The 17,494-nt window shown below is 45.6% G+C and overlaps 1 protein-coding gene across 1 annotated transcript; it reads right to left on the bottom strand.

Moving 5' to 3' along the window:
- Positions 1-1,478: 1,478 nt before the first annotated feature.
- Positions 1,479-7,605, bottom strand: SDHB (succinate dehydrogenase complex iron sulfur subunit B). Its single transcript, XM_070956089.1, has 8 exons — positions 7,502-7,605; positions 7,231-7,376; positions 5,107-5,192; positions 4,836-4,972; positions 3,598-3,711; positions 2,115-2,216; positions 1,849-1,971; positions 1,479-1,727 (listed from the first exon to the last, which is right to left on the bottom strand). The coding sequence occupies exons 1-8, from the start codon at positions 7,571-7,573 to the stop codon at positions 1,650-1,652; spliced, it is 858 nt and encodes a 285-aa protein (XP_070812190.1). The 5' UTR covers positions 7,574-7,605; the 3' UTR covers positions 1,479-1,649.
- Positions 7,606-17,494: the final 9,889 nt, after the last annotated feature.

The following is a 17,494-nucleotide window of genomic DNA, read 5'->3' as shown; positions in this document are numbered from 1 at the left end:
GAACAATGATAGATTGCAGCACTATAGAGCACTGCACACCAGAACAAATAAACACAATTTTTTTCCCCGAACTCTGCTAAACAAATAATTCCCTCAACACTGTCAAACTATTCACTAAATCTGCATTACTATTAATCTTCTCATCCTTTCTATTGCCCATCTCCTCCCACTTGTGACTGTATGACTGTAACTAGTTGCTGTATCCTTACAATTTGTCTTGTTTCCTAGTATTTGATTGCTTATTTGTACCCTATGACTATCATTAAGTATTGTACCTTATGATTCTTAATGAATGTATCTTTTCTTTTTATGTACCCTGAGAGCGTATGTACCAAAGATAAATTCCTTGTGTACAATCACACTTGGCCAATAAAGAATTCTAATCTAATCTAATCTAATCTAATCCAAATGCGTATTATTTACTAGAAATATGTAAGTTGATTGAATGTATAGTAATGATTAACTTTGATATTTGTATTAGAATGTATGACACCCAGATGTCACACTTCCCTCACTTGAAGGCATTTATATACATTTATATATTTGATACATTTATAAAAAACTAGCTGGATGCCCGTGCTTCACTACGAAACTATGTGCTCGGGCTTGATAAATTGACACTTAAAGCCTGAAACTTAATGTAGAATGTGTAACTCCGTAGCATCAGAGTGTGTTAATATAATGCAACTGGCAGTTGGAACAGAGGGAGAGTGGGAGTAGAATATCCCAGCCTGCAGCATCCATCGGTATAAATTTGGCTAGCATCCTGTCAGTATGTGAGAGAATTGAGGGGTGTTTGGAAACTCAAACAGTATTTGCTGTGTGAGCAAAGAGACAGGAAGGAGGCTGGGCGTGGCTTAGCTCAACTGTTCTGTAGTACAGCTGCTTGCTGCTGTGAAAGTAAAACTGAAAGTGAAACTCCTCTCCTCTGCTTGTGTTTTTGCATTTGGAACAGATTTCTTTTCAGGTGGGGAGGGGGAGTAGAACTCCTTAGCATCAGAGTGTGTCTCATAATAATATAGGAAATACTAATGCTCTGATGGTCATTTCGAAAAATCCTTTCTTAGTGAAGCACCTAGAAGCCAAGAGGAACATACGTGGCAAATTTCAAGATTGTAGGCTTTATGGTTCTGGAGATTTCGCTATTATGGCATGAGTGGTTTTCACTTTTATATAGATAGATGATAGATAGATAGATAGATAGATAGATAGATAGATAGATAGATAGATAGATAGATATAAAAAATAAAAAACTTGGGGGGAAAAAAAGAACGTTTTGCTGAAGAAATACAGGCTGTTCATGAACTGAAGAAAAAAAAAAGGGGGGGGAAGCTGCAGTTGACCAACCCGGCTTTCCTGCCTCAAAGACTCCCCCCCTCCCCGGGTCTTTTGAGCCCTGTGCCGAGGAGTACCTGCCCCTTGAGAGAGAAGCCAGAACTGAAGAGAGAGAGGGGAAAAGGAGAGGGACAAAGTAGGAAACTATTTTTTTTTTTTTAATTAGGCTTTACAGGTTTCACTGTACAAGTCCACACAACCAAGGCGGAGTCTGTGACCCCACTGAAAACCCACCTATAAATTAAAGCCCCCCACCCACCCCTCTCTCAACAGGAAGGCAGGCTGCGCACACGGGGGGTGGGGTGGGGGAGTGGCTAGCCGTGGGCCGCCTTCTCTTTGTACGTGGCCATCATCTTCTTGATTTCGGCAATCGCCTTCCCGGGATTCAGGCCCTAAGGAAGAAACAGTGATGGGGGGAAGGGGGGAACGGAGGGGGTTCCCGGGCACAGCTCACGCCTCGCTCGCCCAGCCGCCATCCCATCCCAGGTGGGGAAACCAGCTCCCGGCACCCACCTTGGGGCAGGTCTGCGTGCAATTCATGATGGTGTGGCAGCGGTAGAGGGAGAAAGGGTCTTGCAGCTGGGCCAAGCGCTCCTCCGTGTAATCATCCCGGGAGTCGATCATCCAGCGATAGGCCTGCGGGAGCAGTCGTTCTTGGGAAGAGCTGCTTTCGCCTCCCGTGCCTTAGAGCGGAAGCCCACCTCCCAATCCAGCACTTGCTGAGACAGTGGCCAGCCCAGGGGCAGGTGGAGAGTTTGTCTTCCCAGCGGCCCCATTACCTGCATGAGCACGGCTGGGCCAAGGTACTTGTCCGCGTTCCACCAGTAACTGGGGCAGCTGGTGCTGCAGCAAGCGCAAAGGATGCACTCGTAGAGCCCATCCTAGGAGAGTAAGAGAGAGACGCCTTGTGAGGGAGGCCGAGAGGGAGAAGACAAATTCCTTGAAGAGGCAGCCAGTGTGACCCTGTAACCCACCAGCCCCTCTCTTTCTCTGTATCTCTCTCTCTCTCTCTCTATCTAATCTATCTCTGTATCTCTATCTCTCTCTGTATCTATTTATCTGTATCTCTATCTAATCTATCTCTGTATCTCTCTGTCTCTTTCTCTGTATCTCTCTGTCTCTTTCTCTGTATCTCTGTCTCTTTCTCTCTATCTGTCTCTCTTTCTCTGTATCTCTGTATTTATCTATCTAATCTATCTCTGTATCTCTCTCTGTATCTATTTATCTGTATCTCTATCTAATCTATCTCTGTATCTCTCTGTCTCTTTCTCTGTATCTCTCTTTCTCTGTATCTGTCTCTCTCTCTCTGTATCTGTCTCTTTCTCTCTGTATCTCTGTATTTATCTATCTAATCTATCTCTGTATCTCTATCTCTCTGTATCTATTTATCTGTATCTCTATCTAATCTATCTCTGTATCTCTCTACCTGTCTCTTTCTCTGTATGTCTCTCTCTCTGTGTATCTGTCTCTGTCTCTCTGTCTTTATCTATCTAATCTATCTCTGTATCTCTCTCTCTCTGTATCTATTTATCTGTATCTCTATCTAATCTATCTCTGTATCTCTCTACCTGTCTCTTTCTCTGTATCTGTCTCTTTCTCTGTATCTGTCTCTCTCTCTGTGTATGTCTCTGTCTCTCTGTATTTATCTATCTAATCTATTTCTGTATCTCTCTCTCTCTCTGTATCTATTTATCTGTATCTCTATCTAATCTCTCTCTGTATCTCTCTATTTATCTGTATCTCTATCTCTGTATCTCTATCTCTCTGTATCTCTGTGTATCTCCCTGTGTATCTCTTTATCTATCTATCTAATCTATCTCTGTATCTCTATTTATCTATATCTCTCTGTATCTATTTATCTATATCTCTCAAATCTGTATCTCTCTCTCTCTCTCTCTCTCTGTATCTCTCTCTCTCTCTCTCTGTATCTCTCTCTCTCTCTGCTGGGAGGAAAGCAGCCTCCCTCCTCCCCTGTTTTTCATCCTGCAGTCTCTTTCGGGACTCCAAGGAAACTGTTTTAGGGCTGTCCTGGGGGAACCAGGAAATCCAGCGCTCGCCACGCATTTGGGGAGAACAATCTAGCATTAAGCTATTCCCGAGGAGAGGGGAGAAGGAGAAAGTGCACGCTTATCCATCATGGGGTTTCGGTGAGGCACCGAGGAGCTATAAGGGCCGGCCAGGAGAGGCAGCAAAACTCTCAAAAACAGGAGTGACCAGAGGGCTGCTGTCAGCTAAAAGAGGCAGGAAGGAAACGACAATGACCAGCTTATCCCGATCTTCTATGGACTGCAAATACTCTTTGCCCTGGTTCGACTCATCCTTCTTCTTCAGGTACGGCTGGATAGCTTTGTATTGGGCATAGAAGTTGCTCAGATCCTAAAGGAGGGAGAACAAAGACATCCTGAGTTTACACACTGTACCAAGCCCTAATTAAAGCATGAGCCTCAGGCCAAGTTTCAAAAGAAATCCAGTTATTTATTAGCAGCTATTCATGTTATTCAGTTATTCATGTTGGCACGGTTCCAAGTGAAGTCAACTCCCCACATAATTTACGGCTCAGACTTGACCCTCCTTCCCCCAGGGTGTGTCATCAGTCACATGGAGCAATTTTGCAGGTTGTAGAGATCACTCCCCTCCGGTCGCTGTGGGTAACCCTGGGAGACAGCCTTGAGAGAGAGATGTCTGGATTGTGCTTTTGTTTTTGGCTGCCGTGCTGCTTCACCATTTTCCCATCCCCTTTGCCTATGGCAACTCGAGAGCAGGCCAGGGATGCTTTGTGAGTTAACATTGTGATTGAAGGAAAAAACGGTTTTTGGAATAAGCCATAACTGACGGCTCACGTAAAAGGTAGCTTACAAGTACAGCAGCACATATGTACCACGCTAAGCCCCAAACCACATGACTAATTCAGGCTCAGCATGATGGGTGACAACAGGTATAATTGTATAGCTCGGGGGTCGGCAACCTTAAACACTCAAAGAGCCACAAAGGTCCTAACCGGAAGCCCCTCATTCAATTTTGGAGCCGACCGGAAGTCCGGTTCCCCTACCATAGAGTCTCCTCCCAGCACGACATCCTTTTTTCCTCTGCCAACCAGAAGTACAGTTCCCCCACCACCACCACCATAGAGTCTCTCCCTAGCACAGCATCCTTTTCCCTCTGCCCACCGGAACTCTGGTTCCCCCACCATAGAATCTACTCCTAGTGTGGCGTCCTTTTTTTTCTACCTGTCCTAATCGAAAGCCTTATCAATTGTGGAGCCGACTGGTGACAGGGAGCCACAGCAGAGGGATGAAAGAGCCACATGCGGCTCCAGAGCCGCAGGTTGCCGACCCCATGATATAGCTGGACTGTAGTGAGGTGAAGGTTGCCAGGCACAAAACACAACACCCACCTATCTGCCAGTGCCCATTTCCCAACTCCAGGCCCCATTCCAGATCTAGAATCCATTGGGGAAGGTTGGGGGGGGTGTGGGGAAACCATCTGTTCCCTGGACTTACAGGCACAAGGTCTTTCACCACATACATGTGAGGGAGAGGGTAGATCTTGGTGACCTTGTTGAGATCGGTGTCGATCCTCTTGGTACAAGCCAGAGTGTTCCCTCCATTTATGTTCATGGCACACGAGCCACAAATGCCTGCGGGGAGACAGAGAACCGAGAGCTTTCCAAGGAAACTTTTGGGATGGCGGTCAAACTTACAGCCTCCTCCTTGTCCTCCTCTGGATTGTCTGCCCTCCGGAAGCTGGACCGCAAAGGCGGGCCACTCTCACCTTCTCTGCAGGACCGGCGGAAAGTCAGGGTAGAATCCATTTCATTCTTGATCTTGATCAAGGCGTCGAGAACCATCGGGCCGCATCTGGCAAAGGAGAAACCGCCAGCTGTCAGGAAGTGCCACCCCCCCCCTTTCTCCCCCCAAAGGGTCCGTTTTGCACAGCTTGCAGAGGGGAGATTAGGCAAGCTGTTCCATGGGTTGATCGTTCTCACTGTCAGAAAATTCCTCCTTATTTCCAGGTTGAATCTCTCCTCGATCGGTTTCCATCCATTGTTCCTTGTCTGGCCTTCAGGTGCTTTGGAAAATAGCTTGACCCCCTTCCTCCTCTCTGTGGCAGCCCCTCAAATATTGGAAGACTGCTATCATGTCTCTCCTGGTTCTTCTCTTCACTAGACTAGCCATGCCCAGTTCCTGCAACCATTCTTCCAGTCCCCTAATCATCAGAATGGAATGGAATGGAGTGGAATGGGGAGTAGAGTAGAGTAGAGTGAGTAGAGTAGAGTAGAATAGAATAGAATAGAATAGAATAGAATAGAATAGAATAGAATAGAATAGAATAGAATAGAATAGAACAGAACAGAACAGAACAGAACAGAATAGAATATGGGGAGTAAAGTAGAATAGGAGTAGAGTAGAGTAGAAGAGAAGAGAAAATGGGGAGTAGAATAGAAGTAAAGTAGAGTAGAGTAGAGTAGAGTAGAGTAGAGTAGAGTAGAGGAGAAGAGAAGAGAAGAGAAGAGAAGAGAAGAGAAGAGAAGAGAAGAGAAGAGAAAATGGGGAGTAGAGTAGAGTAGAGTAGAATAGAATAGAATAATAGAATAGAATAGAATAGAATAGAATAGAATAGAATAGAATAGAATAGAATAGAATAGAATAGAATAGAATAGAATAGAATAGAACAGAACAGAACAGAACAGAATAGAATATGGGGAGTAAAGTAGAATAGGAGTAGAGTAGAGTAGAAGAGAAGAGAAAATGGGGAGTAGAATAGAAGTAAAGTAGAGTAGAGTAGAGTAGAGTAGAGTAGAGTAGAGTAGAGTAGAGTAGAGGAGAAGAGAAGAGAAGAGAAGAGAAGAGAAGAGAAGAGAAGAGAAGAGAAGAGAAGAGAAGAGAAGAGAAAATGGGGAGTAGAGTAGAGTAGAGTAGAATAGAATAGAATAATAGAATAGAATAGAATAGAATAGAATAGAATAGAATAGAATAGAATAGAATAGAATAGAATAGAATAATAAGAGTTGGAAGGGACCTTGGAGGTCTTCTAGTCCAACCCCCTGCTTAGGCAGGAAACCCTACACTGCTTCAGACAAATGGTTATCCAACCTCTTCTTAAAAACTTCCAGTGTTGGAGCATTCACAACTTCTGGTGGCAAGTTGTTCCACTGATGAATTGTTCTCACTGTCAGGAAATTTCTCCTTAGTCCTAAGTTGCTTCTCTCCTTGATAAATTTCCACCCGTTGCTTTTTGTCCTGCCCTCAGGTGCTTTGGAGAATAGCTTGACTCCCTCTTCTTTGGGGCAGCCCCTGAGAGATTGGAAGACTGCTACCATGTCTCCCCTAGTCCTTCTTTCCATTAAACCAGACATACTCAGTTCCTGCAACCGTTCTTCATACGTTTTAGCCTCCAGTCCCCTAATCCTCTTTGTTGCTCTTCTCTGCACTCTTTCTAGCCCCAGATTTTTAGATCTGCTAACCTACAGCCTTGTTGTCTATGTTTAGCCCGGTTGCTCCAGCAGTGTTGGGGGAGCTGAGGGGCCGGCCTGCCCCATGGAAGAAGGGCAGCAATTTGGTAGCTGGGTCTGTGTGTGTGTCTTTGTGTGGTGTGTGTCTGTGTGTGGGGGGTGTCCGTGTGTGTGTGTGTGTGTGTGTGTGTGTATGCTGTGTGTCTGTGTATGGGGTGTCTGTGTGTGTGTTTGTGTGGTGTTTGTCTGTGGGTGTGGGTGTGTATGGTGTGTGTCTGTGTCTATGTGTCTCTATGTGTGTGTGTGTATGGGGTGTGTGTGTGTGTGTGTGTGTGTGTATGGTGTGTGTCTGTGTCTATGTGTCTCTATGTGTGTGTGTGTATGGGGTGTGTGTGTGTGTGTGTGTGTGTGTCGCCCATCCCCTTCGGGAGGGGCCCACTCACTTGTTGAGGTCCATCTCGTAGACCTGCATGCGGGGCTTCTCTCCGAGGTTATCCGGGCTCCACCGGTACACGGCGAACCTCTTCAGGCGCGGAGACGTCTCCGTAGCCGCCGCTGCAGCCGCCCCGGATTGAGCTCTGCGACGGATCTGCAAAAGCGAAGGGAAAGCGCAGTCGCCCTCACTGAGGACTAGAAGCTTGAGAAGTCCGAGCCCGCAGGCGGAGAGCGTCCCTTTCCCTTCCCTTCCCTTTCCTTCCTTCGTCCCTCGCTCACCTGAAGCAGCGCCGCGCCGCCCCTTCCCCTCGCCGCCCCCCAACCCGCCACCGCCGTCCCGATCAGCGCCATCCCGCGCCCTCTAAGTGACGATCCCGCGTCCTTTCGGGTGAGGGGGGAGAATAGTGGACGCGACTGCAGCTGCTTCCGTGTTCTCCCGCGTAAACCGTCCCCCACTTCCGGTTCAATTCCCTCCCCAGCATGGCCGACCCTCGCTTCCTGTCCTGTCGCGAAAGCGGTCCCTCCGACCTCACTTCCGGTTCCTCACCGAGGCCGCCCCCCCCTCCCAAAGGACCGAGGTTTATTTTTCCCGAGTCCTGTTTGTTTCCGACGCGCCCCTTCCCACCGGCCTTCTGTGGCCGCAGCTCTATAGCGGGCCCGGTTAGCCAGCAAAGAAAAGGATATTACCTACGGAGGAGCTGCCGCCGCAGCTTTGGCCAGCCCGTGACACTCATTGTCGCCCCTAACATGGTGGCCGCTGCTGGAGGGGGAAACTCCCGAGCCGGGAGTGACGGGGCGTAAGTTCGAGAGACTGAGTCTCTTTGCGCTGCTCTGCGCACCTGCAACGCTCAAGCGAGAGTATAGGCGTCGTTCGGCTTCCGCCGCAAACTTCGGGTTCTTTTCAGAGGGCGGACGCTGACTGCAACCCTACGACTGGGGTGGCACGTATTTTTTCGTTTGTTGACCATTGTTGGGCAACATTAACCTTTGTTGACCACTGTTGACCATTGTTGGCTTCTGTTCACCACTGTTGACCAAGGTTGATCAGTGTTGACCGCTGTCAATCACTATTGAACTTGGTTGACCCCAACATTAAACATTGTTGTTTAATGTTGATGAGGGTTGACCACTATTGACATCTGTTAAACAATGTTGACCAATATTGACCACCATGGACCAACATTGATGTCTATGGAATTCTGTTGACATTTGCTGACCAGCACTGTTTTCCTGTAAGGAGAAACTGCTGATGGTTACACCAGAAATACAAAAACTGAATTGCTAAACACACAGAGACAAAACACGCAGTTATGTTTAATATTTTTTTAATTTAAGAAAAAGTTTCACGTTTCAAGTGAAAAAAGCAAGGAGGCTTACGGTGAACAATGTTCAACTCACTACAGAAAAGGAGGAGCTCTGCAAAGGTTTGGAAGAGAAACTGAGCAAGGGAACAATTTAAAATGAAAATTAACAACAGCAGAGATCCAAGCCCATCCTCCCTTGCCCAGAATATCTTCTCCACCACCGTTGGCCCTTTGCCTAGTTTTTTTGGGGGGGTGGGGGGTGGGGCGGAGAGGATGGAGGGCAGCAGGAAGTCTCCCTTCTAGAGAAAGCCCAGAGATGTCCTCACCCACCCCAAAACCTATCTTCGGATTTTCCGAATGAAAATGTTCATGCTAGGACTTTCCCTTCTAGGTGCCAATAATTATTATAATATTTTATTTATTTATTTATTTTATTGAATTTCTATACTGCCCTACTCCCGATGAAATAAAACACATAGATATACAAAATGGCAGGCATCTTTCTCAGCACATGTCATAAGACGTTGGCTGGGCTGTCCTGGCTCATTTTCAATTGCCAGGCTGCAGGGATGGCAGGAAATTTTTTCTACCGATTGAATAAAAAAGTCCAGCGGAGAAATAAAGGTAGGAGACAATTAAAAAGACAGAGTTATGATCTACTTAAGTTTAGCAGCAAGTGTGAAGAGTTTAGATGCCAGAAATATCAGCTGGCACCTAAGATTTGGGAATAAAGAACCCAGATAAAGCTGCTGGTGTAAGAATGAATGTCAATAAGTTTGTGTTTTAAAGAAGTCTTATTTTTTTCAGTGGTACCAGAAGAGCAGCTGGACTTTGGCCTCTGGAGACACACTGAGGTATGTACTATATAGTCGCAACCAATATATAGAACATAAACAATGAAAGTAATACGTGCCAGCCAGTTGCCCCAATCCAACAAGGGTCTCCCCCTCAGCGGTCCATCACACAGCAGTCTATTGACTAAGGGAGAGAACCAGGATTCCTTGAAGCCGCTTAGAACTGACTTTCTAAAGAATTGATGGTTTGGAGGAACAACTCAAAACAGAAAGGATGGAATATAAGAGCCTCCTCTGCAGGGTTCTGCAGCAAGCTGGGGAGAAACAGGAGCTCCTCACGGAGAACAAACAACTAAAGGAACAACTGGACAGGTGAGAAATATTTAGTATCCCCTATCATGAGAGGGCTAATTTCTGCTTTTCATAATTTACAGGAATACTAAAATGATTCAGGACATGGCGGAGGAACAAGTCCAGCTAAAAGCTGAAGCAAAAGACCTCCGAATAAAAAACCAGAAATTTGTGCGAGGAGAAGGCAACAATCCTGCGGAATTTCAGGGAGAGGCTGAGGAGGTGAGAAACACGTAGACAGCAGCCCTGACTTTGGCAAAATGGCAACACTAAATTACTTAAAAAATAAGGCAAAGGAAGTGCCAGGTATTTTTAGGGAGTTTTAATTTTAAACAAGATGGATGGTTGGAGTGAAAACATGAGGAGGCTAATTTTGCTCTTGTCTTCCTCTTTTAGAGAAATGATGCTTTGGAGGAAGAGGTAGAACGAGAAAGAAAGGAATATAAAAGCCTCCTCTGAAGGGTTCTGTAGCAAGCTGGGGAGAAACAGGAGCTCCGCACGGAAAACAAAAGACCGAAGGAACAACTGGACAACTGAGAAATATTAAGTATCACCTATCATGAGAGGGCTAATTTCTGCTTTTCTTAATTTACAGGAATTCAAAAACATTTGAACAAATGGTGGAGGAAAGAGTTCAATTAAAAAAAGAAAATCAAGAATTAAAAATGAAGAACTGGAAGTTGAGCGAGGAGAAGGCGACCATCCTGCGGAACTTCAGGGAGAGGCTGAGGAGGTGAGAAGCATGTAGACAGCAGTCCTGACTGAGGGAGGGAGAGGACCAGGATTCTTTGAAGCAGCTTGGTTGAACCATGATTCCAGGATGAAGAACCTACCCTATAAGGGATGGAGGGATAGAGGAAAATTAGAATGGGGGAGGCCACATTTGACCACGTACTACGAAATCTCCCTTTCTCATTCTTCCAGAGCCAGAGACCGACCAGCATGCTGAAGGGGCTGAAAGATCAGGAGGAGGACTTGGAAAAGCTCCCAAGGATCCCAAGATGGAGAGAAACATCTGCCGGGAGCTTCAAGTACAGGGAGCCTCTTCCTCCCTTTCCCCTCTTTTCCCTCCTCACCCCTTCCTCATCACCAAGGAGAAATGATTCTCTGTCTCAGCCACATCCAGCCATCCCTGAAAAGAGCAGGACAACAGAAGAATGTGGTCTCCTCGCTTAACTTCCATAGGTTGTTACTGCTTTATCTACTTATTTTTCAGTTATTAATATAGTTATTATCATTAATACAATTTTAATTTTTATTATCATCATTATTGTCATCGTTATTTCATTAGTCCTGGAAATGATCAGTTCTTGAATGACTGGAGTGTCCAACAGTGGCTCATATCTGCACTCTTGTCTTATCACTTCATAAGTGTGCAGCAGGAGGCCCCAAACACTGGGAGCTCCTGAGCAAAACTTCCCAGCGTCATACCACCGATGCAGAACTCTGCAGGGAGCTGGAGGAGAGGCAGAGGAGGTGAGAAAGTGCCAGGTATTTTTAAGGAGTTTTAATTTTAAGCAGGTTGGATGGTTGGAGTGAAAACCTGAGGGGGCTAATTTCGCTCTTGTCTTCCACTTTTACAGAATCGATGGTTTGGAGCAACAACTGGAAGTGGAGAGAAAGTATAAGAGCCTCCTCTGTAGGGTTCTGCAGCAAGCTGGGGAGAAACAGGAGCTCCTCACGGAGAACAAAAATATTCGAGGAGATGGTTGAGGAATGAGTTAATTTAAAAAAGGAAATCAAAGAACTAAAAATCAAGAACTGGAAGTTGAGCGAGGAGAAGGCGACCATCCTGCGAAATTTCAGGGAGAGGCTGAGGAGGTGAGAAGCATGTAGACAGTAGCCCTGACTAAGGGAGGGAGAGGACCAGGATTCCTCAAAGCAGTTTAGAACTGACTTTCTAAAGAAATGAGATCTCGTCCAGCCACTCCTGGACTAGGAGGAGGGCTTGAAGAACATGGAAAAGCTCCCGAGGAATCCCAAAATGGATGGAAACATCTATTGTACTACAAACATCCCTAATTTTGTAAAATAAAGTTCCAAAAGAAGGAGAAAACTCATGAATGTCTGGCTCCTGACACTTTTAGTCCTACGTGTATAAAGCTAGGTCTACTTTGAGGAGCTCCTGAAGGAAAATTCCCAGCTTGTGGAAAACAACGCAGAACTCTGCAGGGAGCTGGAGGAGAGACGGAGGAGGTGAGAAAGTGCCAGGTATTTTTAAGGAGTTTTAATTTTAAGCAGGTTGGATGGTTGGAGTGAAAAGCTGAGGGGGCTAATTTCTCTCTTGTCTTCCTCTTTTACAGAATCGATGGTTTGGAGCAACAACTGGAAGTGGAGAGAAAGTATAAGAGCCTCCTCTGTAGGGTTCTGCAGCAAGCTGGGGAGAAACAGGAGCTCCTCGCGGAGAACAAAAATATTCAAGGAGTTGGTTGAGGAATGAGTTAATTTAAAAAAGGAAATCAAAGAACTAAAAATCAAGAACTGGAAGTTGAGCGAGGAGAAGGCGACCATCCTGCGAAATTTCAGGGAGAGGCTGAGGAGGTGAGAAGCATGTAGACAGCAGCCCTGACTGAGGGAGGGAGAGGACCAGGATTCCTTGAAGCAGCTTGGTTGAAGCAGGATTCCAGGGTGAAGAACCTACCCTATAAGGGATGGAGGGATAGAGGAAAATTAGAATGGGGAGGCCACATTTGACCACGTACTACGAAATCTCCCTTTCTCATTCTTCCAGAGCCAGAGACTGACCAGCATGCTGAAGGGGCTGAAACATCAGGAGGAGGACTTGGAAAAGCTCCCGAGGATCCCAAGATGGAGAGAAACATCTGTCAGGAGCTTCAAGTACAGGGAGCCTCCTCCTCTTCCTCCCCCTCTTCCTCCTTTCCTCCTCACCCCTTCCTCATCACCAAGGAGAAATGATTCTCTGTCTCAGCCACATCCAGCCATCCCCGAAAAGAGCAGGACAACAGAAGAACGTGGTCTCCTCGCTCAACTTCCATAGGTTGTCATTGCTTTATCTAGTTATTTTTCAGTTATTAATACAGTTATTATCATTAATACAGTTATTATTGTTATTATCATCATTATTGTCATCGTTATTTCATTAGTCCTGGAAATGACCAGTCCGTGAATGACCGGAGTGTCCAACAGTGGCTCATGTCTGCACTCTTGTCTTATCACTTCCCAAGTGTGCAGCAGGAGGCCCCAAACCTCTCAGGGTCTCTCTTTCAGTGCGTGTGACCCTCCCTATTGAAAGGTCCACCGTTGCTGGAGGGGGCACCCCTGGCATCTCCCCATAGCTGGATCAAAGATGATGACATCACAGCACATGTCCTAAGACCTTGGCCGGGCTGTCCTGGCTCATTCTCAACTGCTACCACTGCAGGGATGGCAGGAAATTTTTTTTATCATTTCCAGAAAAAAGTCCAGCAGAGAAACAGAGGTAGGAGACAATTAAAAAGACATTATTATTGCCTGCTTAAGTTTAGCAGAAAGTGTGAAGAGTTTAGATGCCAGAAATATCAGCTGGCACCTAAGATTTGGGAATAAAGAGCCCAGATAAAGCTGCTGGTGTAAGAATGAATGTCAATAAATTTGTGTTTTTAAAGAAATCTATTTTTTTCCCCCAGTGGTTCCAGAGGAGCAGCCCGTCTTTTGGCAACGGGGATAAACGGATGTATGTACTATTTATTTCTTTAATTATTTGTCAACAAGTACCCAATGGGACCCAAACCTCTCAGGGTCTCTCTTTTAGCACGTGTGACCCTCCCTATTGAAAGGTCCACCGTTGCTGGAGGGGGCACCCCTGGCATCTCCCCACAGCTGGATCAAAGATGATGACATCACAGCACGTGTCATAAGACCTTGGCTGGGCTGTCCTGGCTCATTCTCAGCTGTTACCACTGCAGGGATGGCAGGCAATTTTTTCTATAGATTGAACAAAAAAGTCCAGCGGAGAAATAAAGGTAGGATACAATTAAAAAGACAAAGTTATGATCTACTTAAGTTTAGCAGGAAGTGTGAAGAGTTTAGATGCCAGAAATATCAGCTGGCACCTAAGATCTGGGAATAAAGAGCCCAGATAAAGCTGCTGGTATAAGAATGAATGTCAATAAGTTTGTGTTTTTAAAGAAATCTATTTTTTTTCCCAGTGGTTCCAGAGGAGCAGCCCGTCTTTTGGTAATGGGTACACACGGAGGTATGTCCTATTTATTTCTTTAATTATTTGTCAACAAGTACCCAATGGGACCCAAACCACGGAAGTAAAAATGGCTCTTTTGGGTGAGGGGGCCTGGATTAACTGGCCTTGAGGGTTTTCCCTGTGCTCAGGCCCAACGTCCTCATGATCTCCATGGCTTTTCAGCAGAAGACTTCATGTGCCAGCAACTTGCCCCCAATCAAGGAAGGGCATCCCCCTCAGCGGTCCATCACCCCCCGTCCCCCTCAGGTAAGCAGTCTAAATCTTCTGGGGAATGTTTTGAGTGCCCATTACTAAGTATGACAAATTTTCATATGATCATTTTATTATGTGAAGGAATCAGGCTGAGAGATCAATTCTCTCACATAATAAATAACCTTTTCTTTTAGCCAGGAGAGGCTACACCTGAGAATTTGTTTCATGTCGTAATAAGATGTGAAGGTGAGGCAGGGTGAGTGAGCTGATTTAAGTAGAAGGGAATATGCTGATCTATGCTGGTGGATCTATGCTCTGTGAGCAATGCTTCTTGCAAGGAGCCTCCAGGAGGGGCCTGAGTGAAGAGCAGGTGGATCCTGCCCCTCACACACATTCTTAGTTCTTCCTTCCAATCAGAGCATTTTGGGAGGCCAGAAAGAAGCTTCCCAATCTAAAGGCAGTCTACCTGTCTACATGTGCATGTCTACCACAGTGCATGTCTACAAACCACAATGCTGAAAATAAGGAGGGCAGCACCAGGCTTTCCAATTTGATTCCATTTTCGATGGAGCCACCACAGTTCAACAAACCCAAAGATGCTAATTTTACTCGAGTTTTGATATTTGACAGAAGAAAATTTTCGGATGAGTCTATGCAGACAGACAGGCTCAGAAAAGGGAATCAAGATCTGACTTATTCTACATAACTACTTTGCCAAAAGCGCGAAGTAAATTGAACCCCTCAATCCAAAATTCAAGTAAAAAAAAAATCAAGGGTCTAATTTCTCTCAGGTCCTCGTATTTACAGCAACACAACACAGAAGGTTTCACCGAATGAGGAGCTCCTGAAGGAAAATTCCCAGCTTGTGGAAAACAACGCAGAACTCTGCAGGGAGCTGGAGGACAAACAGAGGAGGTGAGAAATTTTCAGACAGAAACCCTCACTTGGACATAATGGCAAAACTAAATTACATAAAAAGTAAGGCAAAGGAAGTGCCAGGTATTTTTAGGGAGTTTTAATTTTAAACAAGATGGATGGTTGGAGTGAAAATCTGAGGAGGCTAATTTCGCTCTTGTCTTCCTCTTTTACAGAATCGATGCTTTGGAGGAAGAGGTAGAACGAGAAAGAAAGGAATATAAAAGCCTCCTCTGAAGGGTTCTGTAACAAGCTGGGGAGAAACAGGAGCTCCGCACGGAAAACAAAAGACCGAAGGAACAACTGGACAACTGAGAAATATTAAGTATCACCTATCACGAGAGGGCTAATTTCTGCTTTTCTTAATTTACAGGAATTCAAAAATGTTTAAAGAAATGGTGGAGGAAAGAGTTCAATTAAAAAAAGAAAATAAAGAATTAAAAATCAAGAACTGGAAGTTGAGCGAGGAGAAGGCGACCATCCTGCGGAATTTCAGGAAGAGGCTGAGGAGGTGAGAAGCATGTAGACAGCAGCCCTGACTGAGGGAGGGAGACGACCAGGATTCCTCAAAGCAACTTAGAACTGACTTTCTAAAGAAATGAGATCTCGTCCAGCCACTCCTGGACTAGAAGGAGGGCTTGAAGAACTTGGAAAAGCTCCCGAGGAATCCCAAAATGGATGGAAACATCTATTGTACTACAAACATCCCTAATTTTGTAAAATAAAGTTCCAAAAGAAGGAGAAAACTCATGAATGTCTGGCTCCTGACACTTTTAGTCCTACGTGTATAAAGCTAGGTCTACTATGAGGAGCTCCTGAAGGAGAATTTCCAGCTTGTGGAAAACAACGCAGGACTCTGCAAGGAGCTGGAGGAGAAACAGAGGAGGTGAGAAATTTTCTGACAGCATCCCTGAGTTTAATTGTTGGTCCAAATTTATCTCTAAGCTTCTGATGTTTCTAGAGAGAAAGAACTGAGGAAGAACATCTACAGGTGACTGGTGTACAGAGACCAGCTGGTACCACTTAATAGTACAGAGTCCAAAAGAAACACAGGGATGGATATTACAACACTGGAAGACAAGAGAGAAACTCTTGGAGACATGAAACCTTTGATGCTGCCATATAAACCGGAGAAGGAATGGCTGAAAGCTTCTGGGGAGAATCTCAAAGCCAAGAAAGCCCCACAGAGGCTTCTTCTCAGCCATCCAGAGACTCCCTGGCAGGATGGCTTCTGGCATCCCTGGTCAACCTTCCAAAGGAAGGTCCTGGAGCTTCCAGAGTGGTTGGCTGGATGTATCCATAATTCTTCTCCAAGAAAAAGGAACAGAAACACCTCATTGAAATGTGCAGAAATGGATGAAAGCATCTGTTCAAGGCATTCAAGATTGACAGACGTCTATGGTAGAGTTCCACACTCCATGCCTTGAGGTGATCTTCCTTCTGAGGAGATCCTTTGATGGGAAGTGAGGGATCTCCTCTTCCTTTTTCCTCCCATCGAGCACTGAAATGGCTTCTCCTCTTGCCCGTTTGGCTGCTGTTCCTCAAGCGTTTGAGGTCCCAATGGAGCTGGATATGACTCTCCTTCCAGGTCACGTCCAATTTCTTGCAGTGACATCAGATTTGGCTCTGAATCATTCTCTTCAACTCCCTGATAAGAATAAAGAAAAGCACATTAAAACAGCTTTTAAATAAAAGGAAATTTTACAATTCTTTAAATATCATGGTATTATCTCTCATGTTTTTACATTTATTCTGGTTGTAAGCTGCTCCTTTGTGTTCAGGTCTGGCCTCGGAAGGATAATGTAGCACTTGGGGATGAAGATGCAGATCAGCAGACCAGCACTGGAGTCCAGGATGGAGAAGACCTGCACAGCCACCATGTATTTCCCTTTGGTGCTCAGGTAAGTGGGCACAAAAGTCACCCAGACACTGTAGAAGACTAGCATGCTGAAGGTGATCAGCTTGGCTTTGTTGAAGGCCCCTGGCAGATTCCTGGCCAGGAAAGCCACCGTGAAGCAGATGGCAGCCAGGAAGCCCATGTAGCTGAGGGTGACGTAAAACATGACAACGGCCCCTTCGTTGCATTGCAGGATGGTCTCTCCAGGCTGGGAGTGGAGGTCAGAGTCATGGAATGGGGGAGAAACTCCCAGCCAGATGGAGCAGATGAGAATTTGGACTGCAGAACAAGAGTGGATGATGGAGTTGGTGAAGATCTTCCACAACCATCTCTTCGCGAAGACTATAGTAGAGTTCACACTCCATGCCTTGAGGTGATTTCTCCCTGAGGGGATCCTTTGATGGGAATTGAGGGATCTCCTCTTCCTTTTTCCTCCCATCGAGCACTGAAATGGCTTCTCTTCTTGGCTGTTTGGCTGCTTCTCCTCAGGCCTTTGAGGTCCCAATGGAGCTGGATATGACTCTTCTTCCAGGTCACGTCCAATTCCTTGCAGGGACAACGGATTTGGCTCTGATTCTCATCAACTCCCTGATAAAAATAAAGAAAAGCCCATTAAAATGC

The sequence above is a fragment of the Pituophis catenifer genome, unplaced genomic scaffold (assembly GCF_029215685.1).
Source record: "Pituophis catenifer annectens isolate HBS135680 unplaced genomic scaffold, rPitCat1.0.hap2 SCAF_18, whole genome shotgun sequence".
NCBI lineage: Eukaryota > Metazoa > Chordata > Lepidosauria > Squamata > Colubridae > Pituophis > Pituophis catenifer.
The sequence above is the reverse complement of the archived record's forward strand: the minus strand, read 5'-3'. Positions and strand labels throughout refer to the sequence as shown.